The sequence below is a fragment of the Ricinus communis genome, chromosome 7 (genome assembly GCF_019578655.1).
Source record: "Ricinus communis isolate WT05 ecotype wild-type chromosome 7, ASM1957865v1, whole genome shotgun sequence".
Lineage (NCBI taxonomy): Eukaryota > Viridiplantae > Streptophyta > Magnoliopsida > Malpighiales > Euphorbiaceae > Ricinus > Ricinus communis.
In genome coordinates, this window is record NC_063262.1 from 22,082,569 (window position 1) to 22,110,255 (window position 27,687).

At 30.3% G+C, this 27,687-nt stretch overlaps 3 protein-coding genes, 1 long non-coding RNA gene, 1 other non-coding gene and 1 pseudogene across 7 annotated transcripts; 4 read left to right on the forward strand and 2 right to left on the reverse strand.

The window, feature by feature from the left end:
- The first annotated feature begins 7,184 nt into the window (after nucleotides 1-7,184).
- LOC8265598 (zinc finger CCCH domain-containing protein 3) lies at nucleotides 7,185-14,123 on the forward strand. Of its 2 annotated transcripts, none has more exons than XM_015725243.3 (7): nucleotides 7,185-7,722; nucleotides 8,309-8,478; nucleotides 8,632-8,685; nucleotides 10,990-11,085; nucleotides 11,218-11,529; nucleotides 12,507-12,782; nucleotides 13,461-14,123. In XM_015725243.3, the coding sequence occupies exons 1-7, from the start codon at nucleotides 7,638-7,640 to the stop codon at nucleotides 13,815-13,817; spliced, it is 1,350 nt and encodes a 449-aa protein (XP_015580729.2). In that variant the 5' UTR covers nucleotides 7,185-7,637; the 3' UTR covers nucleotides 13,818-14,123. The 2 variants fall into 2 exon arrangements, with proteins under 2 accessions (XP_015580729.2, XP_002528968.2); XM_002528922.4 differs by having other exon boundaries at nucleotides 7,187-7,722; nucleotides 10,990-11,106.
- A 729-nt stretch (nucleotides 14,124-14,852) lies between these two features.
- Nucleotides 14,853-14,926, reverse strand: TRNAN-GUU. Its single transcript has one exon. It is a non-coding gene; the product is annotated as a tRNA-Asn (tRNA).
- A 1,867-nt stretch (nucleotides 14,927-16,793) lies between these two features.
- LOC107262042 lies at nucleotides 16,794-20,862 on the forward strand. The gene is made up of 5 exons (XM_015725241.3): nucleotides 16,794-17,171; nucleotides 17,424-17,496; nucleotides 18,068-18,132; nucleotides 18,462-18,571; nucleotides 20,422-20,862. The coding sequence occupies exons 1-5, from the start codon at nucleotides 17,055-17,057 to the stop codon at nucleotides 20,621-20,623; spliced, it is 567 nt and encodes a 188-aa protein (XP_015580727.2). The 5' UTR covers nucleotides 16,794-17,054; the 3' UTR covers nucleotides 20,624-20,862.
- Nucleotides 20,863-21,150: 288 nt separating this feature from the next.
- LOC8265596 lies at nucleotides 21,151-23,863 on the forward strand (annotated as a pseudogene).
- Nucleotides 23,831-24,115, reverse strand: LOC125370611. Its single transcript, XR_007216668.1, has 2 exons — nucleotides 24,018-24,115; nucleotides 23,831-23,917 (listed from the first exon to the last, which is right to left on the reverse strand). It is a non-coding gene; the product is annotated as an uncharacterized LOC125370611 (long non-coding RNA).
- Nucleotides 24,116-24,166: 51 nt separating this feature from the next.
- LOC8265595 (triacylglycerol lipase 2) lies at nucleotides 24,167-27,430 on the forward strand. Of its 2 annotated transcripts, XM_025159088.2 has the most exons (10): nucleotides 24,167-24,612; nucleotides 25,105-25,220; nucleotides 25,294-25,404; nucleotides 25,491-25,631; nucleotides 25,720-25,830; nucleotides 25,934-26,077; nucleotides 26,159-26,199; nucleotides 26,627-26,706; nucleotides 26,791-26,886; nucleotides 27,004-27,430. In XM_025159088.2, exons 1-10 carry the CDS (start codon nucleotides 24,603-24,605, stop codon nucleotides 27,321-27,323), a joined length of 1,170 nt encoding a protein of 389 aa, XP_025014856.2. In that variant the 5' UTR covers nucleotides 24,167-24,602; the 3' UTR covers nucleotides 27,324-27,430. The 2 variants fall into 2 exon arrangements, with proteins under 2 accessions (XP_025014856.2, XP_015580726.2); XM_015725240.3 differs by lacking the exon at nucleotides 24,167-24,612 and having other exon boundaries at nucleotides 24,971-25,220.
- The last annotated feature ends 257 nt before the right edge of the window (nucleotides 27,431-27,687 follow it).

Here is a 27,687-nt window from a genome sequence, read left to right on the forward strand (position 1 = left end):
TTAACATTTAAAGTAGGGATTGGGTGGTGAATTATTACGGTTCACTACCTAATAATAGACAAAAGCATGCATCCTTATCAAAGTCCTTTTTTTGTAATATATATACTCAATAATTATCTGACTTTTCGTTCTATATTAACAGTCACATTTTAATAATTTATTTAAATTAATTATAAAAAATTAGTTATTTTATTAATTATATTATTTTATTTTTTTATAAATATTATAAAATTTATTACACCTATTTTAAATATTTATAAAAAATTAATTTGAAAGTAATTAATAAAAATATCATATATGTCAAATAATTATATTAATTATTTTATATAAAATTAATTGTAAAATATTATAAATAGATTAGATTTGAAGCGTTATTATAAATTTACTAAATAATTTCTTTTGTTTTTAAAACTCGTCCATACGTATGGAAAAGAAAAACTTGACTTTCTGTACTTTTTCTTTTCTTTTCTTTATAAAATAATATATACGCCATAGCTTTATTAAAAAAAAAAAAGAAATAAATAAATAAATAGAGGCCTATTTCTATGGCGTCGTCTGATATGTCTCGTGGCTTTCGGTCGCGTACGGTGGAGGAATGGCCGTCGCTGTCTCAGAGATGTGGGGCCCACAACCCCCCAACGCAATGACTCCTAGACAACCTCCTTTTTCTTTCCACTTTCTTGGATATGTGGGTCCCTTTCTACCTTTTATAAAACAAACAATAAATACCAAATCCAACGGTCCGAATCGTCTCACCCTTTGACGGCGACGATTCTTCACATCTTCTATAAAAAAATCCTACGCTGCCAAAAAACAAAAAAGTGAACCAACAATAAATAAAAACATATCACAGGATTAAGTCTGTATACTCCTTGAGGTTAGTCTTATATCTATATTATTTTTATATTACAGTAGAATTCTTTATAATTAATAATATTAATAAATTAGAAAATTATTAAATCTTAAAAATTTTAATTTCTTAAATTCGTGAAAAGTAAGAATTATAAAAATAATATAAAATTGACGTATGCAAAGTAATATAAGATATTTTTTTAAATATAAGACAAATAATTGATTTTAAATTCAACAAGTAATTGCCATAAAAAGAAAATATCTTAAAATTATTAATAATTACATTTGCTTTTAATAAATAATATAATTTTCACTTTAACATTTTTTAGAATAAAAAATTGTTTATATTTAATAAATTATAAAATTCTAAATTTACTACTAATTATTACTATTAAAAATAAAACACTTAACTTTTTAAATAAATTTCTTATATTTTATCTGTTGAAAAATAACTGAAGGATTCGTTTCAAATGAGAATAAGTTATAATTGAAAAATAATTTATAGAATAAAAGACATAAAAGAGAAACAAGAAAAATTAAAATAGTAAAGTTGGAAGTGCTATTTTAATTTTATAAAACTTAGTGGTTTATAAATGTGAAGTTCATTTATAAACTGTACATATTTTTATTAAGATTTAGTATAATTATAATCACTTTCATTAATTTAATAAATTAGGATTCTAAACAAAATTTATTTTAACTAAATAAATAAATATTAAGATTATAAATAAGTTTTAACAGTCTTTTGTAGAAGTTACTTCAATTAAATAATGTAATAAAAATAATAATATTTAGATAATTAATATTTTTTATTTTTAATAATCTAATAATTATAAAAATTTCTCTAAATTTTACTAATTACTGAGTAATAAAATTATTAATTTTCTATTGAGGAATGGAGTTGAATTATAAATTTATTAAATATTAAATATAAAAGTATCGTCTATATATCTCTAATGTTTAATATATTATTAGTAAATTATTAATTAATATAATCGAAGAATTTAGGTAAATTATAATTTGATTTTAGATGTGTTTTTAAGTATAAATTCAACCAGAGTTATACTTTTTATTAAAATAGAGTAAATGCTTTTACTTTTAATAGGATTTAATTTTAATGCCTATAAAATTAACTATGATGATTTTTTTACTTAACTCTAGCTTTTACATTAAATTATATTATTTAATCAATATTTTAAACTAAAAATTTCTTACTATTTTGCTAAATAAAATCTTTTTTGACATTTATAATATATTTGAAATCAATTTTTTTAATTCAATTAATAAAATTCTTCCTCAATGAAGTTTAACCATTTTAAAAAAAATTTCTCAATGCAAAAGTTAAGATATATTTAATAAATAATAGAAATGAAACCTCATATGTACTTCTCGTATATCATTAAAATAATAAAATAAGATAATTTTAACTCATAAATATTTCAAAAAGAATATTATTATAAAATTAACAATATTAGTATAATATAAGTTTCTCTAAAGTGCTTTAATTTTCTTTTATCTCAATGAGATAAGATAATTTTCATAATAAAATTATGTTAATTATTTTATTTAGATATTTTATAAAATTTTATTTAATTTGATAAAAAAAATGATGACATTAGATATCTGATTATAAGTTTAAAGATTTATTAATTAAATATTTTAAACAAATTGACTAAGTCCTAAACTATTAGAGAAAATTAGTGCAATAGGGTAAACTCAAGGGTATTTATATATTAATTAAACTGTATATTATAATATATATATATATATATGGATTATGTTGTGTCTGTTAGTGGAAGAGGAGGAGAAGAAAGGGAAGGGAATGAAAGAGCGAAGAAATTGAGTCTTTTCTTTAGAAGACGAGAATATGAAGTGATTTGAGACCTCTTGACCCACAAAAACCTTTGTCCTTCAAATTAGGAGAAAATCCATGCAATTACTCTATTGCCCTTTAAAATGTCATTAAATAAAAAATCGATTGGAGGATAAAAACATAATTTGATATTTAAAAATTCCTTTTATTATTTTTTGACAATAAAAAAATCATCTTATCATTATTTTTTGTCTCTTTAGTTCGCCTCTTTCCAAATAATCTACACTTATCTTTTCTTTTTTCCTTCACTAAATTCCCCCTTCCTTATCTTTGTTCTTAAATAATGAATTGTTATATATAATGATTAAGAAATTTATTTATTTGTTAATTTAAAAAATTAATGTATCTAATGTATTAAAATAATTTTAAAGATAATTCTTCTTTTTGTCTGTCTCAAATTATAATTCTTTATTTTTAAATATTAATTTTATAGATAATTTTCAAAGATATATTTTATCAATTTAATAAACATTATGAAATACACAATTAAATTTCACATTTTACATTATAGAATTGCAATTTCTCTAAATTTTAATATAAGTATTTTATATTTTAATCTACATGTAAAATTATTATTTTGAATAGAGAGAATATATTTAATGTATTAAATAATATCTATAAAATTAACCTCAAATGAAATAAAATTTTTATTTAAAATTATAATAAGGAAAATTTCATATAAGGAAACACATGAGAAAAATTGAATAAAATTAGCATTAATATTTTAATTTTATAATATTAAATTATTAACGTAAATTTTGTTTTTATCTAATTTATTAAAACTTAGCTTACTAATCGTTAAATTTAATAAAATTATAAATTAGTTTTTATTTTGATTAATATAATTTCATATAATTAAGTAAAAATCATTTCAATGTAAACCTAACTTGTAGACTATCGAAATATTTAGAGATGGGAGCTAGGCAGGTATTTGCGGATCCGACTTGACTGAATGCTAATAGTATAGATTCAAATAATAATAAACGAATTTAGACTTTGTTTGAAATTTTAATTACTATATGTGTCAGACGGATTTAAATCTATAAATATTTCGTTACCTGAATTCGATTATGTTAAATTTTATTATATTTTTTAGTTTTTATTACTTAAAATATTATTTAAGATTATATCAAACTTATGCTTCAATTTTATTAATATATTATATATTAAATATTTAAATTTGATCATTATATATATATATATTTTTTATTAATAATTTTAATATTTAATTATATTAAACGAGTTTGATAGATGAATATTTATTTACTATTCAAATATTTATATAAATAAATATTAATGAATAAAGTACTTACTATTTATTTAAATATTTATAAAATATTTAATAATCATATAATTTAAATAAATTCTAAATAATATAAAATATTTCTATTCAGCGTTCGGATAACAAAGAAATGCCCTCTTGATCTGTCCTCCAACCCAATGGAACAGCAACTTGGGGTTATTTCTGTCATTTCGTTCATGAACGATCTGAGGAATTTCCAGCGGGTCCCAATTCGAAATCCAATGGCCCACGGCTTGCAGTCGGCCCTTCAAGTTCGCGCGCTGTGACTGTGACGTTTTTTCTCTTCCTTCTCATTTCTTTTTCCTTTAGAATAAATTTTTTTTTTTTAAATGTTTACCTTTTTCCCTCGAAGAACCAAAATTTTATTCCGTGATACTTACGCCTGCTTACTTCTGTGGGCATTTAAGACCAGCTTAAAGACATAATTACCCTTTAGCTTCTGTTTGGGTTCTGAATCTGTCTGCCCCACCACCACGGATCATTAAGAAGAAAATAGAGCAGACTTAACTTCCTATTAGCCTGCTAATGAAAATAATTGATCATATTATAATCTTGCTATTTCTTCGCATTTTAAGATCTTAATCATTATAGAAAAATAACGTAAGTATTTAAATATACTTACTAAAAATTTAATAATTATAAGTTAATAAAAATAATTTATTATAAACTTAAATAATCATTAAAAGTTTTATATATATGTATATTTTATTTATTTTATATTTATATACAATAAACTTTTTGATTTCTTAATTTTTATTTTACCAAATAAGTTGGATTGCCACATTATTTTTTTATTGTAAATTTTAAGAATTAGTATCTAAGAATATTTTTAAAAATAAATTGAGAAAATATATATTTATTATAAAATTTTGAAACAATTATTTAAAATTTAATTGGTATTTAAATCTAATTATAATACAATCATTTACTTTTATCTTAAATAAATAGTACGATGGGTGCGGAAAATGACAATGATAAAATTTCCCCTTTTTCTTACATTTCTTTAATTAGTTTCTATAATTTTTACAAGTATCTAGAGTGATTATAGAAATTAATAATATAATTAAAATTAAATAATTTTTTTTAGAGAAAATGAAAAAGATAATATGATTCAATACTAATACTAATGTTGTCCGTATCTAATGCCCAAGTCTCGTTTATTATTTCGTATATAAAATCTAGTTAATGATCCACATTTAAATTGCTTCTATATTTAAATATTAGGATATATATATTTATATATTAAATAAAAATATTTTTGGTGCGTGACATTATTTTTTGACATATAAAATTTAATTTATAATTCTATAATTTATAAAAAATATATTTTATATTCTAAATAATAATAATTGCAATCTAATATATAATATTTTAACTATATTATTAATAGATTAATTTAAAATTTAATTTCTAATTTTAAACAGTAACATTATGTATAATTATAAAATTAACATATAATATACCTATTTATTTTAATTATAAATATTTTTAACATAAGTATTTATTATACTGATATATAATTTTAGCTTTTATTATATATTAATATATTAATTTATAAGATGTTCTTATAACTAAAAATCGATTGTAATTCTAGAAAATAATATTAATTATATTTTAAATATTAATTTAATTAATTAATTAATTTTAAATTATATAATAATTTTAAATTATAAAATAACATTTATCAATAATATTTTTATGATTAGTTTTGTATATAATTAATATTATTAATACATCAATTAATCTGTATTTTAAAACAATTTTACATTTTATTGCATTATAGAATTTTAGATATTAAAAATTAAACACCAATAAATATTTTAATTTATTATTATTTTTGTATATAATAAATAATTATTGATATTTAATTTTTTAATATTTTTAAAAGTTTACTTTATTTAATTTTTATAATTAAAATAATTATAATAACTGTGCAAACACAAACAAATAATTAGTTACTATTTTGAATTTGAATGCATTTGCACTATTATAAAGCACAATCATGCTTACTTGAACATATTAATAGAAATTAGAGATAATTAATATTTCATAATTACATAATTAATAAAATCTGAAAAATTATTTTTATAATTATTAATTACCATAGAAAATATTTTAAAATATTTTTCATTTATATATTATTTTTATTTCAATCTATATATAGTTAAATTAAATTTTATAGCATTTATCTATAAATTAAAAATTCATATGTTTAGTTAAGATGAATATTTATTTGTAATTATTTATAAATTAATATAATAATTATAACAAAATGATAATAAAATGAATAAAATTTTGTAAACAAATTTCATATAATGAGCTAATTAATTTTATAATAAATATTTCATCAACTTTTAATTAAAATATTATATTAGTGTTACTAATACTTATAACTGGTAGTTAATTTGACATTTTAAAGTTGCTAAACATTACTAATTTTCTTACATATATCATCAAAGAATAAATACAAATAATATTTTTACACATACCACTAAGAGAAAAAAAGATAAAGTGAAAGTTATATTATCTATTAAAAAAAATTGTAATTATCATAAAATTATTTATTTTAATTTATGGCTATCCCTTAGCAAATTGAAAACAAAAGTATTTAGATTATATTTTTAATAATGAATTTTTTATTTTATATAGTAATTTATTAACTTCAAATTTATATATGTAACTTAAATTGAAACCATTAATTTTATATATTGTTTATATTTTTTTATCTTTTTATAAATTGAAGAATTAATATATTAACATTTAAGAATTTTTTAGATATATTGATTATAGGATTAAAGTCATGTTTTGTTAATGTAATAATTTCAAATTCGTTTAGACACAGAGGCTACTTTAGTAATTTTAAAGTCAAGCGAAAAGCAAAATATACGAGTGGACCCACATATCAGACAAGAGAATTAACGGCAAAGTATGTTATTTCTTCCGCGAAAGCAATTAGCATTTGCTTAATTATTATACTTACAGTTAAATTAATAACCGAAATTAATTCATAAGCATGCCTCAGTGGCAATACCGTCATTTAAAAAAACCAAATAAAATTTCCTAAATTATTATTATTTTTTTAAATTGAAGAGATCCGAAATTGTCCTTTTTTATTACCTCCTTCTCCTTCTCCTTCTCCTTCTCACCCCAGAAAGAATAAAAAGGAATAAAATGAAATTGGATGAATAAAGGACAGGGAGAAAAAGGAGGAGAGAATTTAATCGAATTGGAATAATAATATTTATATTTATAATTGTATATAATATATATACATACATTTTGCTAAAAGATTTTTTTTGCTAATTTGATTCCTCCATTTCAATTCTCTCGCTCACATTTCTTTTTCTTTCTTTCTTTCTTCTTCTTTCCCTTCAAATTACATCGAAATTTCCTCTGATCACTTGTCTTTTTCTTTTTTCTTCTGTTTTCTTTTTCCGTGTTGATGTGATTCGTGTTGAGGAATCAAAATTTTTGTTTTTGTTTTTTGTATTTTGATAGTTTTTTTATTTATTTCTTTGTTGAGTTTTGATTGTTGATTGCAAGCTAAAAACCAAAAAAAACAAAAAAAAAAAAAGAAAAAAAAATTGATAGAAATTGCGTGTGTTACCGATGCCTGATAATAGTAATAATAATAATAGTAATAGGCAGGTAAAGAGCAATGCTGTCTCAAATCAATCCCCTGATAACATTGAAGGTACTGTTTTTTTTTTTTTTTACTCTTTTAGAGCAGTGTAAAAGATCTCTTCTTCTTCTTCTTCTTCTTCTTCTTGGTTTTGGTTTTTGTGGTCTATGCGTTTAATTACAGATATGTGATCATGGTGTATTTGTTTGTTATTTTAGTTAAATATATAATGCATATACCTTTGTATAAATGGCTTCGTTTTGGATGGTTATGGTCTTTTTATTGAACGAGTTTTTTGGTTTTGGTGAAATATTTATTGATTGATTTATTTATTTTTTATGAATGTCATATTTTACTTGCTGTATGATTAAGAAAGTTTATAGCTTGTTTGGACTGTGCATTTTTTTTTTTAAGACTCTTTTGGTGATACGGTGGTTTTTTATTTTGAGTGTTTTTCTATCTATTCTCGTAGGGAGATTCTGATTTCTTGTTGGAATCAGAATTTTCTGGTCTGTATCTTTCCCTTTTTTGAAGCATTAGTTTGAATTGAATTGAGTGTGTTTTAGACTCTTTCTTACATCTGGTGGTTTCTGGATTTAGTAAACATGATATATTAGGTCGTATATTGATTTGGTTGAGCTTCAATTGCACATTACAGAAGCAATTTGGCGATTAAAAATCCATGATAATCAAGAACAAGGCGGTATGGCTCCATCAAGCCCATACCCAGATCGTCCTGGAGAGCCAGACTGTGTATATTATCTGAGGACTGGATTATGTGGTTATGGAAACAATTGTCGTTTTAATCATCCTCCTTATGCTGCACAGGTATAGAGATTTTGCCTTCTTTAGAAATTAATATCTCTCTGTCTTGTATATGCTGATCTGTATTGGTTGGTTACCATGTGAAATGTGCTTTGGCCTATTCTTATCTTACACCTTGGCTTTGGGAATTTAATTTTCTGACTGAAATATTCTCAGGGTAATCAATTTAAAGAAGAGCTTCCAGAAAGAGTTGGGCAACCTGACTGTGGGGTGAGTTCCTTTTCAGTGAAAAGATTGTTTCTATTTCATGCAACATACAATAATGCAATTTTACCATGATCATATTAGACTGTGCTTTCTGTCTATTCATGTATGTTTATTTATTTTGGAGTTCTGTTTCAAGATATAACTATGTAAGAGGTTCATTTCTTTTTAGACTACAAAGTCATCCAAGAGATATATATAGTCATTCGGGAACAGAAGAGGGAAGAATCTTTTTATAAGGCACTTACAAAATCTCATTAGGTTCTGACCGTCTCAAAAGAAAAATTGAGGTGGACAATTATACACCATGCTGAACCAAAACTAGTACAGGAATTAAACAAGCAAAAAACTTATCTGCACAACTAAGTAACAAAACAAAGAAAAAAAATATTCAGTTGCACGCATGTCTTTTTGCAAAGTTGCGATTTTCACCTATGTAGCAGCATTGATTTTTTATTTGATATACGCAGATGTAGCTTGAATTATGGCATGCAATTCGATATCATTTGGTATTTAGATTCTAAAAACATTAATTGCTAAACACTACAAATTGTTTAAATATTATGACAGCCAAGATATTTCCTGAAATCACTTCCCCTTTCAGTCCCTAGCAACACCATCAGTTCTTTGAAACCATTTCTAAATTGTGTTAGGAAACCTGCTACTGACTAGCTATTCGGAGGCGCTGCTATTGAAGCATGTTGAGGATTCTGGGGCAAGATCAAATTTAGCATAGACCAAATGGTTTTACCTGTTTCTCTTTCCCGGAGATTAACTATAATTGGAATTCTTAAAAAACACTATGAAAAACAGTACTCTGAATGCAAACTGAATTTTCTGCTCTTGCTGCTAGTCTACTCCATTCGCCACTGTGCAAGGCATCAACAACCTTGACTTGCACAGAGCAGTGTATTACATAGCTCTTCTGCTGTATGATGTAATAATACGCTCCATAGGATACCAATTAGAAATATCTTAGGAAAGATACATTTGAAATGCAGGATCTGCAAACTTGAAAATATGAACTAAATGTAGTTCATGGTGCTGAACTACTACCTTATTAATGAGATTTTGAAAAGGTAGTCCAACCTATTCTATTTCGACCAGTTGCTTTTGTAATGAATTTCAAAAGGTAATGCAGTTATTACTGTTTGAGTAGTTTCCATATTTTTTCTGATTCTCTTTATTTATTAGAGTTCAGAGCATTCTGCATGTCTACTTTTTTGTTTTTGTGGGGCCAATTGGGTTTCTCAGTGGAAGTTATCTATTCCAAGAGTATATTCTATGGATGAAACATATATTTCGTGTCAATGTATATCTGCATCAAGAATATGTTGCATCAAATTGTAATTAGTTATGGTAGAAAGAGAAATGTGGCAAATGGTAACACTATAAAAGGAAGTTGCCTAGTTTATTTAAGAAGTCTGATGATTTTGAGCTCTCAGGCTGTTGCAATTTGTCTTAGTTATCTTAGCACTTTCTTAAGTTCCAGCTGAGCCTGTTGGTCAGATTGATATAGCATTTTATGGAGGTACGACGCAAGCTATGAGATTCATATATTACTTCTTTCTGTTTTTTTTTTCTTTATCATCAGTAACCATATTTTATTGTTTATTAAACTTGTAAAAAGACCTTGGTCTGAGATTTTTTGTATCCTCCACCAGAATTGGCAGATTGGTTGATAGGGAAGCGAAAAATTGTTATACTATATGTGGATATTAGATGGGTGGTAAAGAATATGACATGAGAAAATATCAAGGAAGAAGAAAAGAGAATAAAAATGTTACTCTTTTTTCTTTAAACAAAATCTTTGTTTGGCTAGAGGCTTAGAGCATGGAAGGAAAACATACTTATTTTTCCTTGCTTATGTATATACATTTTTAATTTTGAAGGTTGTTTTGCTAGAACTTTCTCTCAAGGGTAACATAGTAATTTGACCATTCAATCCACTTTCTTTTAGCTTTGATAAGTTTTCTTTTTCCTTATTAAATTTGTGACAATTATAAAGATATGGGCCTGAGGAAAAAAAAAAGCTCCATTGGATACATAATGAGAAAGTTACCTTCCCACTTTATTTTCCCTTGATAGTTTCTTTCCAACCATTATTTTCGTATTTCCTAACAAAGTGTTAGCATCATTTAGCACTTGACTTTGGTAGAAGAGTTTTTATAATTATTATTTTTATTTTTTTATCTGCTATCATTTCAATGGAATTTTTTGAATTTCTTGATAAATTGAGAAAATATTATATTATTAATTGTAAGGCTTTTTATCTGTTTTGATCTTTTAATAGTTTGAAATTCATTGCAGTATTACTTAAAGACGGGGACCTGCAAGTATGGATCGACATGTAAATATCATCACCCAAGGGATAGAAATGGTGCAGGACCAGTCTCATTTAACATTGTAGGTCTTCCTATGCGTCAGGTGCTGACTTTGCATTGACATTTGGATTCTTTTGCCTTTCATTTTCTGGGTTTGCTAAAATGCATTTGAAGCTAAGGATTGTAGTTACAATGTTAATTATCTGGCTTTTAGGATGAAAAATCATGTCCTTATTATATGCGGACTGGATCATGTAAATTTGGAGTTGCATGCAAGTTCCACCATCCCCAGCCTGCACCACTTGGAACTGGCTTGCCGTTCACTGGACCAGCAGCCTCCGGACCTATGGCGTCATCAAATTTACCTTCATCCGGTCTACCTTATGTAGGTGGACTGCCGACATGGTCATTACCAAGGGCACCATATGTCTCTGGCCCTCGTCTGCAAGGTCCGCAGACATATATGCCCGCTGTTCTTTCTCCTTCTCAGGGTGTTGTTGCGGCACAAGGCTGGAACACCTATGTGGTATGAAATTATCTCTAACTTTTAACTTTTTGCTCTAAGTAGGGGCATAACTTTGCATAAATGAGCTAGTGAGGAAGGTTTATAATTGTATTTCCTTTCAGTAAGAGTTGATCAGTATTATGATTGGGATTTGCCCTTATTAGCTTGGATTATCTTTTAAATGTCAAAAGGGAAAAAATGGAAAAGAAAATGCACCTCCCCTGTGTATGTTTGTGAGAGAGAGGGAACCATTGCTTGAATTGAAGTCAACTGTGGAACTTTTGCTGAGATCTCTGTCTATTATGGGAGAAGCTTTGATGGATGGATGCTCTGTACCTGTGGAAATATTGGATGCACTATTGTTATGGCAGCATTATGCAAATGTGCCTGAGATCAGAAAATATTGTTCTTATAACTGTTGTTTGGCTTTCATTATGCTTCTTCTTTATCTAGGATCCAATGGCATCTTGTAATATGTGATGTTGCCAGACAATTGCCATTGTGGATATATGGGCGGTAAAGATGCTAGTTATGGGATTAATAAACCTAGATGTAATAAAGGACTGGATAATTTCTATGCTTTCTAGTGATTGAATTTAATTTCTCTGATTTTGTAAGTAGCACTAGAAGCTAACTATTATATTAAGCATAGCAAGCGTATTGCCTACTGAAATTATTGTACGCAATGAACGTATTCCATATGCATCATCTGGTGGTACCATGCTTGGTAGACCACTTGTTATACAAAATAATGGATAGAGAAAGCAGAAAAGAATTAAGAATCAACTTTTGAAAACTCAGATTTTAGTTAATCAATCAATAATAGATGAAGTGATTCAAAATGCACGCATATTGCAGCATCCTGCAATGTGACCCACAGACACTCAAGAGATCTCTAGATGGAGCTTCTTTTTGATATTTATTTGCTTTGCTAAGTTGCTGTCCTGCTTGTTCCTTACTTTTTGCTCCCTGATGTCATGTGTTTTTATGTGAATCAGGGGAATTTGAGCCCCATGTCTTCTGCCAGTGTTCTGGGATCCAGTATTGTATACAACTCTAGGAATCAAAGTGAATCAGGATCTAGTGGACAAGTACATATGTTATCAACAACCAGCTCTAATCTTCCTGAGAGACCTGATCAACCAGAATGCCGATATTTTATGAACACTGGGACCTGCAAATATGGATCTGACTGCAAGTACCATCACCCAAAAGAAAGAATTGCACAACTAGCAACAAATTCTATTGGCCCAGTTGGTCTTCCCTCTAGACCTGTAAGTCCGATTTATTTCATGTTTGGTACATAATTCCTGGTTTGCACAGTTGACTTGCACAACTCGCGCATAAGCTTCAAATTTACTTGAAGGTATCATTACTGTTGGGCATGGGGGTTCTGCAAGTAGGTAATTATGTGAATCTGAATTGTGCATGTGCTACCCAAGCTGAGCGCTCTTGCGCATATGTCCCAGGTTGATAAAATAATTAGAATAGTTTTCTTACTTCAATCTCGAATGATCCAGATTTATCTCATATAGTTGGAGGGTGTTAATTTGCATTCTATATGTATCATAGCTCTTTATCTATTGGGGTGTATGATTGCTAAATTAGTGATTTCCATCACTTTGGGCATTGCATTAAACAATAGGATACCAGAGTAGACATTGCTGTTTCAGGGCAGTTACAATCTAACTTTGTTTAGTTGCATAAATTATATTTTGAAAATATCCTCTCCTTGGATGATGTTTGAGATGAACCCCATCTTATGTTCGAGAAAGCATTGTAAACGAATTAAGCATAGTAAGTTAAAACTGTTAAAATAATTATTTCCTATTTCTGTTAAGTTTGTTTGACAACTACTTAAATGTTGTCATTATTGTCTGGTCTTATTTGAAAATTAGTGAATGATTTGACGTAATCTAATATAATCTAAAAACTGGTTTCATTATATGCAGGGGCAGCCTATATGTTCAAACTACAGTATGTATGGACTCTGTAAATTTGGCCCAACTTGCAGATTTGATCATCCTTTCACAGGATATCCTTATGGCTACAGCTTGAGCTTGCAGCCCCTATCTATAATTGATTCATCTCTCTTGAGTTATCCAAGAATGTCTCCGCCTGCTCTTTCATCTGAAAGTCCTATCTCCCTATCATCAAAATTTCCTGATTGGGTGCAGAATCCTGATGGTGCAAGCAGCAAACATCAGAATTCAGATAGAAATACTAAGATCTCTGATGATCAGCCTGAACAGGCTGGTTCTCCACCGCCGCACTCCTCGCAGGCTTCTTCAGAACCATCACACGATTAATTTTGATTTGGTTGAGATCACTCCTGTTTGTCTTTTGTTGATACTTTTTGATATTTGGTACTTCTAAAGGAGATTTTTGCAACATTTTACCTCCTGCCCCCCTTATTTTCACCTGTGGTTCTCCGGTGTGTGATAGGTCGTCTTGAAATCAAATGCGATGAGCAAAATCTCCGGGGGGGTGATGGAGCAATTTTTTGTTGTGAATAAAATGCAGGTGAAAATTTGTAATATTCTTGGATATATTCTCCCCTCGAATGATATCTGTTTGTGATGATAAAGATTGTCTTAGACTTGTTCTTGCTATTATTATTATTATCATTATCATTTCTTTTAGTTGTAGAAAGTTGTGGAAGCTTGGTATTGTTAGGTCCTCAAGCTCTTGCCTTAAAAAATGACGCACAGTTGAAGTGATGTTGGCCGTATGAAACCATTTATGTACATTTGGTTATCGTTTCCTCTTCCATAGGCAAATTATGTGGCATTCAACCTTACTTCTTTAATCATTCACTAGTGTCGCAGAAGACTAATTTAGTGAATGATTATTGATGGCTTTGGTCGTCTGTCATTTGGCAGGGTAAGTAATTCCATTATATTTTCACCTTGGACTGTTAATTAATCTAATGTGTGTAGGGGGAGAGCTAGGAATTTACAAGCCAAGATGAAATCTCTTTTCTAAAAGTAAAAGAGGGAAATATTTCAAAATTAATTTAATGTGCCTCTTCATCCTCCTGGCTTCCTTTTGCCCCTGATGCCAGTAATAAGTTCAAGGTGCTCAAAGATGAATTGCATCGATTTCTGCCTTCTTGTATCTAATTAAAGTGAGAACAAAAGGTTGGAATATGCTAATGTGTATATGGGGTGGATTCGAATCCTGTCATATAATGGTTAGCATTTGAAGGAAATAATAGGTACAGTGTGCACAAAAAAAAGATTTAAAAAAAGGGAAAAAAAGAGAGGAAGCAATATAGCAAGTGTGTTCACAAGGTGCAAGGTGCATTTAAGTTTTTTTATAAAAGCAAAAAGAAAGAAGACAAGCGCTAGAAGGAGGGCTTGAACCTCCGACCTTGTGGTTAACAGCCACACGCTCTAACCAACTGAGCTATTCCAGCTTGCTTGAATATACTTTTCAGACCTATATTTTTCTCGAGCTCTACTTGCCAACTAGTAATGAAATTAAAAACAATTAAATTCTACATAAAGGATGAAAATGACAAGTGAGACTAAAAATATAGACTCTGACTATCATCATTTAAAGTTTCTCCAACTATTGATTAATTGAGAGATATCAACAGTCTATGACAGTTTTCAATCAATCTGAAATATGAGATTGAGACATCTTTAAATGTACTTATTTTTTTACTTATGAAATTGAGAGTTATCAGATTTCACATTTTTAAATATACTAATTTTTTATTTATGTGTATCATACTTAAATATTAATAGTTAAATTTATTATTTTATTATTTTTTATTAATTAATTTAATAAAATTTTATAAAAACTTAGATTATAGGCTCTTAATTCTACAAATATTTTTTAATAATAATTAATTAGCAAAAATAAATCTATTAAAATAATTATTAATAAAATATTTTTTTTATCTCCATTTGACAGGCCAATCTCATTTTGCACGTAAACTATTAAATATAAATTTTAAGTCAGTGTAATTAATTCTGTCATGCTTTTTTTAAAATATTCTTATTAATTTTTTTTGAGTTAGATGAATCGCATTTTAATATATATTTTGTACTGTCGGTTAAAATGACTAATAAAATATATATTTGATAATTAGCTATTAGATTAATAATTAAAAAATAAACTATATTTTGAGATCGATAAAAAAAGCATCAAAATGAGACAAAAAAATAATAGAATTGAAATTTTAGTTAAAAATGTTTCTAATTCTATAAATATTTTTACTTAATAAGAAATTAAATATATTTTCTTAATTAACGGAAACTCTATTTGATTTGCATAGATAAATAGTATATATGGGATTATATATAATCCAAATTATTAAATATTAAATTAATCTTTAGCAAATAATATTTTCATACTATTTGATTTAAATAGATTAGCAGTATATATGAAATTATATTTATAATCTGAATTAATAAATATCAAAATTAATCTTTTCCTTTTTTCTTTTTTTATTATTTTAGTTACTAAAGAAATATAATTGAGAGACTGACTTTTTGGTTAACTAATGTTTAGTGTGGTTTTTTATTAAAAAAAAAACAAACTCAAGCGATAATTTATTTTGTAAATATTATAGTATTAAAAACATTCTCGATGATATTTTTTATTTTAAAGAGTATAATTTTTATATGAAAAAATATTTTAAAAAATATTCAAATATAAAGAATAAATTTTTTATTTAAATTCAATAGACTCTTTATATTTTGTTATACATCTTGCTTTTATTTCTATAAATATTAATAATTTTGTTTTCAATTAACTTTTAGCAATAAGAAAGGAAGAATTGTAAAATCAATTAAATTAAATGCATAGAAATCTGTAATGCATTTATTAAATATAAAATAAAAAATAAAATTTGACTATCTAGTTTATATTTTAAAAAATAAAAAATATATTAAAATATCATTTTACAATATAATTTTATTTAACATATATAACTAATGCATTGAAAATACTCTAATACTATGCATCATGAAAGGTACAATTTAAAAAAATGAGAAGTTAATGAACGGAGAATTAATTTTAATTGTGTTTCGTAATATAACTTTTTTAAGAAGAGTAAGAGATTTCTTTATTACTCTTATAAAAATTAAAATTGATTACCCCTTAATTTGAAATGTAAAAAATTTTAATTCAAAAATAAATTAAAATATAATTAATTATTATTTTTATCTGTATAATTTTACTACAACAATTCTTTTCTCTTTCCTTTAATAAATTCTTTTATACAACCAAATATAATAAACAAAATATTTTTCTCTCTTCGACTCGCTTTCCTTCTCTTTAAAATAGCTTCCCCCTCTCCAGTTTTTATTGTAAACGAAATGTGCTACTTTACAACTAAATAATGGATTTCCATCCAAACACTGCCTCTGACTTAGCTTATTTGACAAGCTTTGACAATCTGATGTACAAAGGAGAAAGAAAATATAAAAAAGAAAAAAACGCAGACTAGAGTTAATTGTTGCTTTGAGCTCCAAGCCCGCCTACTCTCTTTGCATCAACCCAATTAGTTAAGTCACAGATAAATAGAATGCAGTATGCAGCGATTTAGAAGCAAAGGGACCACACTTTTAGGGTATTTGGCAGTGCCTCACCTTAAGAAGAAAGCTCTAAATTCATGGTCTGCAGTTCAGGACACTTATTCCTCTACAAAGGTTAAATCTTTTTCCCATTTAAGTTTTTGGACATCGTTTATTTTTCATTAATATTGTTACCCATTTCGTTTTTTATTAAATAAATATTTATATTCATTTTATTATTTATTAAATTTTTTTGAATGATTTGAGATGGTGTATAGCAATTTAGGTTTTATAGTACCGTACTTTGTTCATTCATTTGTTTATTTGGGTTCTGTATAATCGTTTCTACTTGCTAATTGTGCTGTGTTTGGTGTTTTGATATGTTAGGACCTGTTTGAGAGGCATAGGGTGGTGTTTACAGTTGGAACTTCTGTAGCATCAGTTGCTACAGCATGGGGCGGTAAGCTTTGTTGTACCTTCCTTTATTTTCCTTTTTTGTGTTTGGTTTTGGTTATCTATTCAATGAATGGATGAAGTGGGATCTAGGTAATATACCACTAAACTATTTCAGTCTTGCTAAAATTTCAACTTTTGCAACAATTAGAAATTAGGAGTCAATTGGCGTGGATATTAGTAGTTATTGCTGTATTAGTTCCATTACTTTTTATTCCTGCACTTTGAACTTTTAGTACTTGAATTTTTGTTGATGAACTAGTTTCAGTTTCCATCAATCAATCCATTATCCATTTTAAGCTAAATCTTCTGAAGAATTACATAAGATATTAGCAATGCTACCATATAGAAAATTTAATCACTTACGCTTTTTTAATGAAAATATAGAATGACAGCTATTTGATGGGAATACAAAATCAAGAGTTAATTCTTGTTAATCTCAAGCGTGACCAATTTAATTTCTTCAGTTTGCATTTATATACTCATGTACTGGTGTAAGTGCTTTTGAGTTATTTCCATTGATGCTTTATTTAGGTATCTGGGATGAGCATCTCAGTATAATTGTAAAAAATGTGCAGGGTATTGCTTACGCCATCTTTATGAATCAAAAGTTGATCAAAGGCTCGAATCAATTGAGAAAGCTGTGAGTCTTTGTTATATTATGTTGGATTCTTGTTGCTGCTTATATTTATAAATGCTTTGTCTCTGTTCGCATACTTGTCGTCACTAATTCAATATCATCTTAATTTCTTCTTGTCTGTTTCATATCATCAAGTTTGAAAAGACTGCATAGAATTACTTGTAACTTTGTATTAAATATCCTACCAGCACGGCCTCTTTGTTTGTTTACAAATTTTATGTTTCTCAAAGCCATCATGCATGCAGTCTGTGAATGTCTTCCTTTTCCTTGCCCTTCTCTATCCTTGGTGTATCTGTTAAATCTAATTCTAAAATTTTCTTGTCATTTGGCAGATGAAAAACAATTATCACCTTGAACATGCAGAATTCAAAAAGCTTGTGGATCCAGGAAGCTCCAGTATTGCTACCTGCATTGCTACTGCAGGGACGACATTTGTGGTCGGGTTTGTACCTATGTTTTTCTCTTTGCCCTTGTATTATTGGTTTGTTATCATTTGACAATTTTACAGTCCCTATATTGACCATTTCTCGGTCCACGATGGCCCAAAACCATCTGTTCTTTAATCTCATTCGAGTGCATTTGTTTAACCTGTTTTTATGATTGAAAAAGATGAGTGCTGCAGTAAGGTATTAGATGAGCGCTCAACTGGCAAGGTAATAGAGAGTAGAGAATTTGAAATTAGTCACTAAAGAAATTAACTGTGATTGGTATTAATTATTTAGAGTAAAAAAGAATTCGAAGGCATGTTACTTCCAATAGATCAAGGTAGTTTTATGCATTTCGTGTGAAGTGGAACTAGTTTAGGAAAATGCTTTTCTTCTAATGGCTTAAAACACCACCCTCAATTGAAATACATTTTGCATGTGGGAGAGATGCTTTGTGCTTTAATATGTAAGTTTCTAATCAATCTTATGACATCTGTTGTTCTGTGGGAAGAGCTTGGTAGTATGGTTTAAAACAAACATAATTTTTGGGACTTCTGTAGTAAGGTAATGCCACATTAAGCCTTGCATCTAGGGATCTGGAAGCAAGGCTGGGAAGATGTTCTATTCCTGAAATTGTTTTGGCCACATGTACTTGCCAAATCAGCATATGGATTAAATAGAGAATAAAGTTATCATGTAGAGATATTCTTCAACTAAGTCCAAGGAAATGTAACCATTCATTAGTTAATTTATGAAGGCTTGATATTATGCTAAGAAAGTATAAACTAAGGGATATTGGAAAAGTGTACCTTTCCATTAATTTCCTCAGAAATTATGTTTATATGCTGCTGTTATTGTCAGTCCAAGAGAACTATTAACATAACAACTAAAGAGGATTGAGCCCGACACATGGCGTATAAATTAATTGCTTGCTGTTAGTAAAAAAGGCTATAAGTTCAATTAGGGTGTTTCACATAGTTCTTTTTGTATGGCCATCCTAATATTTTGTTTTGATTTGGGACTTTGGGCGTCACAGGCTTACAGTTATATAGAAGGTATGTGACCTGTGGAGGCTCTCGGACATCATTGAGATCATCTTTTATGTAAACAAAACTCATAATTTCCTGTATATAAATAAGAGTGCCAGCCCCAAGATGCGGGAGGCTATACATAATATGTAGATCAAATTAAATGGAGAAAGCTGAAGAAAGTGGCAATTGAAAATCTAGTTATGTTAAAAAAGCCTGCACAATTGTCATGATAAAGTTGAGCATGTTCAAGAAGTCTTCACAGTTGTAAAGCATGTCCCATAAATGAAAATGCCCAAAACAAGGATAAGAACTTGGGTTTGTGACAATCCAATAAAACAGAAACATAATGATGAATTTATGATAAGTTGCGGCAGAAAAGTTTAGCAGGATGAAAGAAAGTTGTGGAAAATGGTTCTTCCGTTATGGTGAAAAAACACCTAAAGCATTTAAGCCAAGTAGGAAATTTACTAGGTTTCAGAAAGGCCAAGAGGGCCTCAATTGAAATTATGGCCATGGATTCAATGTGGTATATGGATTTAGCTGGAGGTAATGGCTAATGAAGGATTTACATTAGCTGATCCCCCGTATGCTAATGTTACTATCTTTCTTGTTTGGATCTTCTTCATTGAAAGGATAGATGACTGTTCTGTTGTTAGGTTCAGCCTTGCAAGGTGCAAATTATCCTGAAAGTAATTCAAGTTAGATGGCAGAAAGATATTTCAATACTTATATTTTTAAGCTAATATTTTCAACTGATAATAGGTTATTTGACTTCCAGTTTTCAATTGAAATAACTTTTAAAAATTGTTCCTTTGCCTGCTTTTGCTGAATTGCAGTTATGGCTTTGGTTGGCGAGGCGGAAGATGGTATACAAATAGGAAGTTCAGAAAGGAACAGATGAAAATGTTAGAGCAGATAAAACCCAAACGGTGGCAGTTGCTGGGTCGAGTGAGACCTAGGGAGTGGGAATTCCAATTTATTAAAAGAAGATTAACAAGATATAAAGCACCTGAAAACGGAGTTATTAACAAGATATAAAGCACCTAAAAACGGAGTCAGGACATGTGAAAGATACTGAAGGTGTCTCCTACTGCACATGATCCTGGAGAATTTACCAGTTTTGTTAGAATAAATACAGTTGTATTCTTTTATTATTTTTGTTTAGATATCCCAAAATCATGGGAAAAGAAAAAACTGGTATAGTTCTTATTGAAGATGGTTTTCTTTACTGAAATTGTGGGTGTAATGCATAATATAATCTTTTTTCTCTTTATCCTTATTTTAGCAGAATTTCCTAGATGTCCTTGCCCCAATGCAAGTTTATTCTAGGATTCTGAGTACTTAAGACATCTGCTTACGGAGTTCTGCCTATTCTTTCTCATGATTAATATCTCCAGGAAGTAATAATTTAGCTATGCCTGTATAATATTGAGGCACATCAATTGAAAAATTGCTGCCAATGTAGAAAATTTTGTACTTGCTGCATAATATGCTGTATCGCGGTGGCAGGAAATTATGTGCTTTAATTTTTGACAACTCTTTTTCAATTGGTGTTAAATGAGCAGGAACAGGTGGTCTAGATCCTCTATGTATCTGCCGCAACAGCACCTTGACTTTGTAATGATGCCAAATAGTGCTGCAACAAAATGTTGTTTTCTTGAATACCCATGCTCTTTCACATCTTCCAAGGCAAATTGATCAACGAAAATATATGTAGAATCTCTTGTTAGAATTCTGTAATAAGTTATCAGGCTGCTGCCTCAGGAGATACCTTTTGCTACCTGTTGACAACAATGTTCCCGAGCTCTATAAATTGTGGAACAGAGTGACCTCAATAGTTCTACTAACTTTTTTATATGGATCAGCATTTGGAAAGAGACTGAAGCTATTTTCAGTGAAAAGTCAGGATGTTGTTGCGGCATTGGCGCCATCTGCCAGATGGAATTTGCAAAACCCTAGTGGAGATAAATGGCTATGCTTGTGAAGACACACAGTAATGTGCCTAATGTTAATATTCCCCTTATGAAGTTTATCATATGATGCTAGCATATTACGGTTGAGAAAACTTTGATTGGTACAGGTAACTACACAAGATGGCTTTATTCTTGGCATACAGAGAGTTACAAAGGGGCAGTCTGGGGGAACTGCAGGAAACAAGACACCAGTTCTTTTACAGCATGGGATACTAATGGTAAGTGATTTTCATTTGGATAGCAATTGTTGTCTATACTAAAGATACTGTGGAAGTACCTAGTAATGAAATGGCTGACAGGATGGAGCAGTGTGGGTGATGTTACCCCCAGGGGAATCTTTGGCTTTTCTCTTGGCAGATGATGGATATGATGTGTGGCTTGGCAATGCAAGAGGAACTAAATCTAGTAGTGGGCACACATCACTAACTCCAGATGACCTGGTAATTTCTCTCTCTAAACAAAATTTTGTTATTTCAATCATTCTTCTTTTATTTGTTTAATAATTTGGCGGGTATTTTCCAGGCTTTCTGGGATTGGTCATGGGATGAATTGGCAGGTTTCGATCTGCCTGCTACATTCCAATATGTGTACAATCAAACAGGACAGCAGATGCACTATGTTGCTCATTCACTGGTACTATAACACATTTTGCTGCCTCATTTTGACCTCAGATTTCACCTTTAATATTGAAGATTCTAATCTTAGAACTTTTTATAAGGAACTTTGACTGCTCTGGCCGCCTTTTCCAAGGATCAGTTGGCCGACATGATGAGATCAGCTGCCTTACTTGGACCAGTTGCTTATTTGGGTCAGATAACATCTCCACTTGCGAAAGTAGCTGCTGACATCTTGATTGCTAACGTGAATACTGAATCTATGCTAATTTTCTAATCATTTTGAGACTAACTGACAAGTGATAGTTTTGGTATATATGTGTGATTTTTATTTTGACAGGAGTCATACTGGTTAGGTCTCGGTGAATTTGATCCAACAGGGTAAAAGTTTAACTTATTTTAATTCTTTCTACGACACTGACATGCTACCTTTTGGGATATATTGTCAAAATTTTATGCTATGCTATACATTTTTTAATAGTTTTATTTCAGAAAAATATATAGTAAAGAAGCACAGGCTCACTAATCATGGCGTCTCTGTCTCTTACTAAATTATGATTTATTCTATTGCTATAGTTGTCACTTCTTATCACAGCAAGATTGTTTCTGATATGTCTACCTCATCCAGTAACCCGAAAAGAAAAAAAAAGGGGCATCTCATCCAATTACTTTGGTAATGTCATTTTGAGATGAATCCTTTCTTTCCTAATTGTAACAGGGATGCTGGTATGACATTAATCAATGATGTCTGCAACACACCAGGGGTTGACTGCAGTAATATATTGAGCTCTTTCACTGGTACTAAGCATGTTTGCAGTTTTGAATTAGCACTTGTTGACAAGTTCATTTCTCCTGCTGACATTCAATTTTCCATAATATAGGTCCCAACTGCTGCCTTGACACATCCCTATTTGGTGTTTTCTTAAGCCATGGGCCTCAGTCAACAACAACAAAGAACCTGATCCATCATGCTCAGAGTAAGTGCATCTAGTTCCCATTACCCAACCCAAGTCACCACAAGCAAACTTGGTCAAAGAAATAGTATGATATCTGCTTGCTTATTCTGGAAATGCTGAAAATAGGAGATTGGGCTCATCAGTTTGCATGCTAGATTTTCCTCTTTACCTACGGATTCTAATATCTGAAGTTGCATATGGTGGTTTAACATGATTTCTGGGTTTCTGGACAGTGATTAAGGGAGGAACTCTAACAATGTATGACTACAACAATGAGGATGAAAACAAGAAGCACTATGGGCAGCCTACGCCGCCTGTGTATAACATAACAAACATTCCAAATGATGTTCCCCTCTTCCTCGGGTGTGGAGGGAAGGATGCCCTTTCTGATACCAAAGATGTGGAACTCTTGCTGGATGGCCTCAAAGATCACGTTAAAGATAAACTTGTGGTTCAGACCATTGAAAACTATGCACATGCTGATTTTATCTTGGCTACAAATGCTAAGAAAGCAATATATGATCCTGTCATGGCGTTCATAGAACTGCATTGAATCCTGTTATGTTGGCTAGAAATACTGTTTAGGGAAGAATGCTGCTCCGTGAGGCCACTTGTTATTGGCACTTGGGCAAGTTGTGTTTCTTGCCCAGCCATCCTTATCAGTTTTTTCTTCTCTATGCCCGATGTTATATAAAACTGATATTTGGTGTGAATAAAATTAACTATTGAATTGTATTTTCATTTTCTGCACGATCTGTCTGATTTTCTACACTACTCCTTGGAATCCTGCTGCTATGACACACGGAGTAATGGTGAGAAATTGAAAAATTAAGACATGGTAAGTGTTGCTGTATTTATCCATTGAAACTCATCTCTATATTTAACTTACTAGTTGATGAGTTTTCCTGCTGGCTGGACCATAGAAGCCTAATCCACCCTGGTCACTGTGGACGCTGCACCTCTACCTCCATACAAGTTGGAGAAGTGTCAACCCACAAAGTAATTAGGGATGCAAAAAAGGGTATCAACATGATACATTATCTGCTAACATGGACAAGTGACTGCATCAATGAGAAACCAAAAGAAAGAGAAATAACCCGTTTTGCAAGAATGTCTCTTCCAGCGATCAATGAAAAGGAGGTCGAACGCAGAGGGATCAATAACAAGATCCAATACCCAGAGAAATGAAGTTAAAATCTCTCAAGATGGCCCTCCCTGGCACATAACTTGTTTGCTATTGCTTCTTGGTCTGCTTCTACTTCTGCTTCGTTTTGCTGTCTTCTTCTTTCGTCACATGATTTTCCCTGTCCTCTTCCTTGAAACCCTGTCCTTTAAACACTATCAGCAATTTATTTGATGGTAATGACAGCATATTTTCCTTCTCCCTTAAAATTAAATCACAAATGTATAAAAACATGACCAGAATTGAGCAACAGACAGAAGACGCCAATGCTACGCAGGCGACGGAGTTACCATGGAAGGTGGTAAGTCTTAGTTCTCTATACATATTGGCATTATATTATCAGACATTGGCATCAAGACAAATGCAACTGTCTGAAATAATATTCTGTTTCTTGAGGCACATGCCTTGTCTTATATATTTTGTCAGTATTGTCATAATCACCACTTACAAATGAGAAACAAACCTGTGAATGAATGTCTTTGTTATCACTAATAATAAGTCATCATGACATTGATGAAATCTATATCGTCCTGTAAACAAGAATTCGTAATAGGAAGAAAGGGGTTGACCCCACCTTGATAGTGTAATTTGTTGACATTATTTTTGTCCCAACACATTTTCATGAGATACTGGTTTCTGTTCCTGTCTGCGGGTTCTGCCACTATAAAAAAATTTGCTAGACCATTGAAAATTCCTTGGGGGAGATAAAAGTAGAGAACATATCATATCATATCATATATGGCCAAAACCTTAACTTTAATAATTATATTTATACTTTTCTGTGGGTGTGCAGTTGGAAGTAGAACAAAGTTGTTTTCGGCCAAAAGTCACAAACTGCTCCAGGCAGGAAATGATGGCATTTGCAAATCAATGGTCGAGACGCATGGCTATGTTTGCAAAGAACATACGGTAAATTCCCCACCTATACTGAGCTCTCTTCACAAGTGATGGATACCATGTGATATGTTTCAATGGGTTTCAGGTGACAACTGAAGATGGCTTCATCCTGAGCTTGCAAAGAATACCAGTAGGGCGGTCTGGTGGATCGCCGGGAAACAAACCGCCCGTTCTACTACAGCATGGGCTACTAATGGTCAGTAATTTTGTTTCCATGTCGGTGTTCGCTTTTAAGTATAATTTTTGATGTTAACAAGATATGGTATGATATGGTGGTTGCAGGACGGAATAACATGGCTGCTACTACCTCCGGAGCAATCTTTAGCATTGCTCTTGGCCGATAATGGCTTTGATGTGTGGATAGCCAACACTCGTGGAACTAAATATAGCCTTGGCCATACATCACTTAGTCCAGAAGATTCAGTAATTTTCTTTCTCTTTTTCCACATCTGATACTCCCATCTTATTTTTAACAATTCTAGGTGAATTAATGACGTCGGTACTTTATTAGGCCTTTTGGGATTGGTCATGGGACGAACTGGTAGCTTATGATCTTCCTGCTACATTTGAGTATGTGCACCATCAAACAGGACAAAAACTGCACTATGTTGGACACTCACTGGTGAACACTTGTGCATAGACAGAGTCTTCAAGTTGTTTCGGGATTCATTCTGCAACAATAGATGCACACCCACTTACTAACTTCAGATTAATTCTCTTTCTAGGGAACTTTGATTGCTTTGGCTGCCTTCTCAAAGAGTCAGCAACTGAACATGTTGAGATCAGCTGCCTTACTTTGTCCAATTGCTTATGTGGGTCAGATGACTTCTCCACTTGCAAGAAATGCTGCTGACAATTTTCTAGCTGAGGTGAGTACTGCTTTTATCTACAGTGTCGAATAAACTATGGAATGGAAAAATCTGATGATCCGGGTGTGCTTCTTTTAACAGACTCTATACTGGTTGGGTCTCCACGAATTTGTTCCAAGAGGGTAACTAAGCAATTCTGCTCTCTTTACCTTTTCCTTCATCATTGATCATCTTCACAGCGTAATTTCCAACATATTGCTATCAGTGCTGCTTACATCCATCAGAAATTGCCAGTTTCCCACAGTCAAGAAATCGGGCTCTAGGCATCAAAAACTTGGGCCTCCTTTTTTTTTTTTCTTTTTCTTTTTAACTCTTGCTTTTGTCTAGGACCCAATATTTTGTTTGGCCACTGTTTTGCACAGGTCAAAAAGGGTAAATTTATAGCATGCACGAGTCTGCCTAGAAAAATTCTAGATAGTTCTGATATTTTATCTTCATATATACTTTATAGTGCCTTATAAGATCAGAAATTACCATTTTCTTTTACACTCTCATTTTCACTTGCCATTTTTTTGTTTGTTTCCCTTGAAACCTGTCCATGTCAAACAGGGAAGCTGTAGTGAAATTTCTGAAGGATATTTGTAAAAAAGCAAATGTTGATTGCACCAACTTGTTGACTGCTTTCACAGGTATTGTCCATATCCCTAATTGCTAATTTAGCTTCACGATTCTATTTTTCATTACAAGTTATACGCATGATTGGCATTATACAGGTCAGAATTGCTGCCTGAATTCCTCAATAGTAGACGTGTTTCTGGACCATGAGCCTCAGTCAACAGCTACAAAGAACATGATCCATATATCTCAGAGTAAGAAACCTGTAAACTCTCTAATTCAAAAATGTACCCGAGTGCCAAATAGATGCTAATAAGAAATGGGTTTTTGAGTTTTTTATGTCGAATTTCTGGGCATGCATTGGATTGCAGTGATCAGAAAAGGAACAATATCAATGTATGATTACAACGATGAAGATGAGAACAAGAAGCATTATGGGCAGCCAACTCCACCAGTGTACAGCATGACTAACATCCCAAATGATGTTCCTCTCTTTCTAAGCTATGGAGGTGCAGATGCTCTCTCCGATGTGAAAGATGTACAGCTCTTGATTGATAGCCTTAAGGATCATGATGGAGATAAGCTTGTAATTCAGTACAGGGATGATTATGCTCATGCAGATTATGTCATGGCTGAAAATGCCAAGCAAGAAGTATATGAACCTCTCATTGCATTCTTTAAAATTCAATGAGAATATGCAACTTTTGGAGCATATCCTTGTATACTTCTGTTGTGCTTGATAGTTGTTAACATTTCATTTTTAGAGTTATATAATTAAGAAATAAGTTCATCTTGCAACTAACAACTGTTCTTGAAAACTGAAGAAGCCAATTCTGAAGAAGGAATTGTTTCTCCAAATCATATATCTTCAACAAGGGCAGAATTTGGAGGGCTTTTTCTTATTTTAGGGTTCTTGAAAAGAATATTTTTCATTTTAGGTTTAATTATTAATTAAATTTTAAATTTTACACTTTTTAACAATTTTATTCAATTGTTTTAGAATTTTAAAACAAATATCTATGCTTTCAATTTATTTTTAAAAATATTTTTCTGTA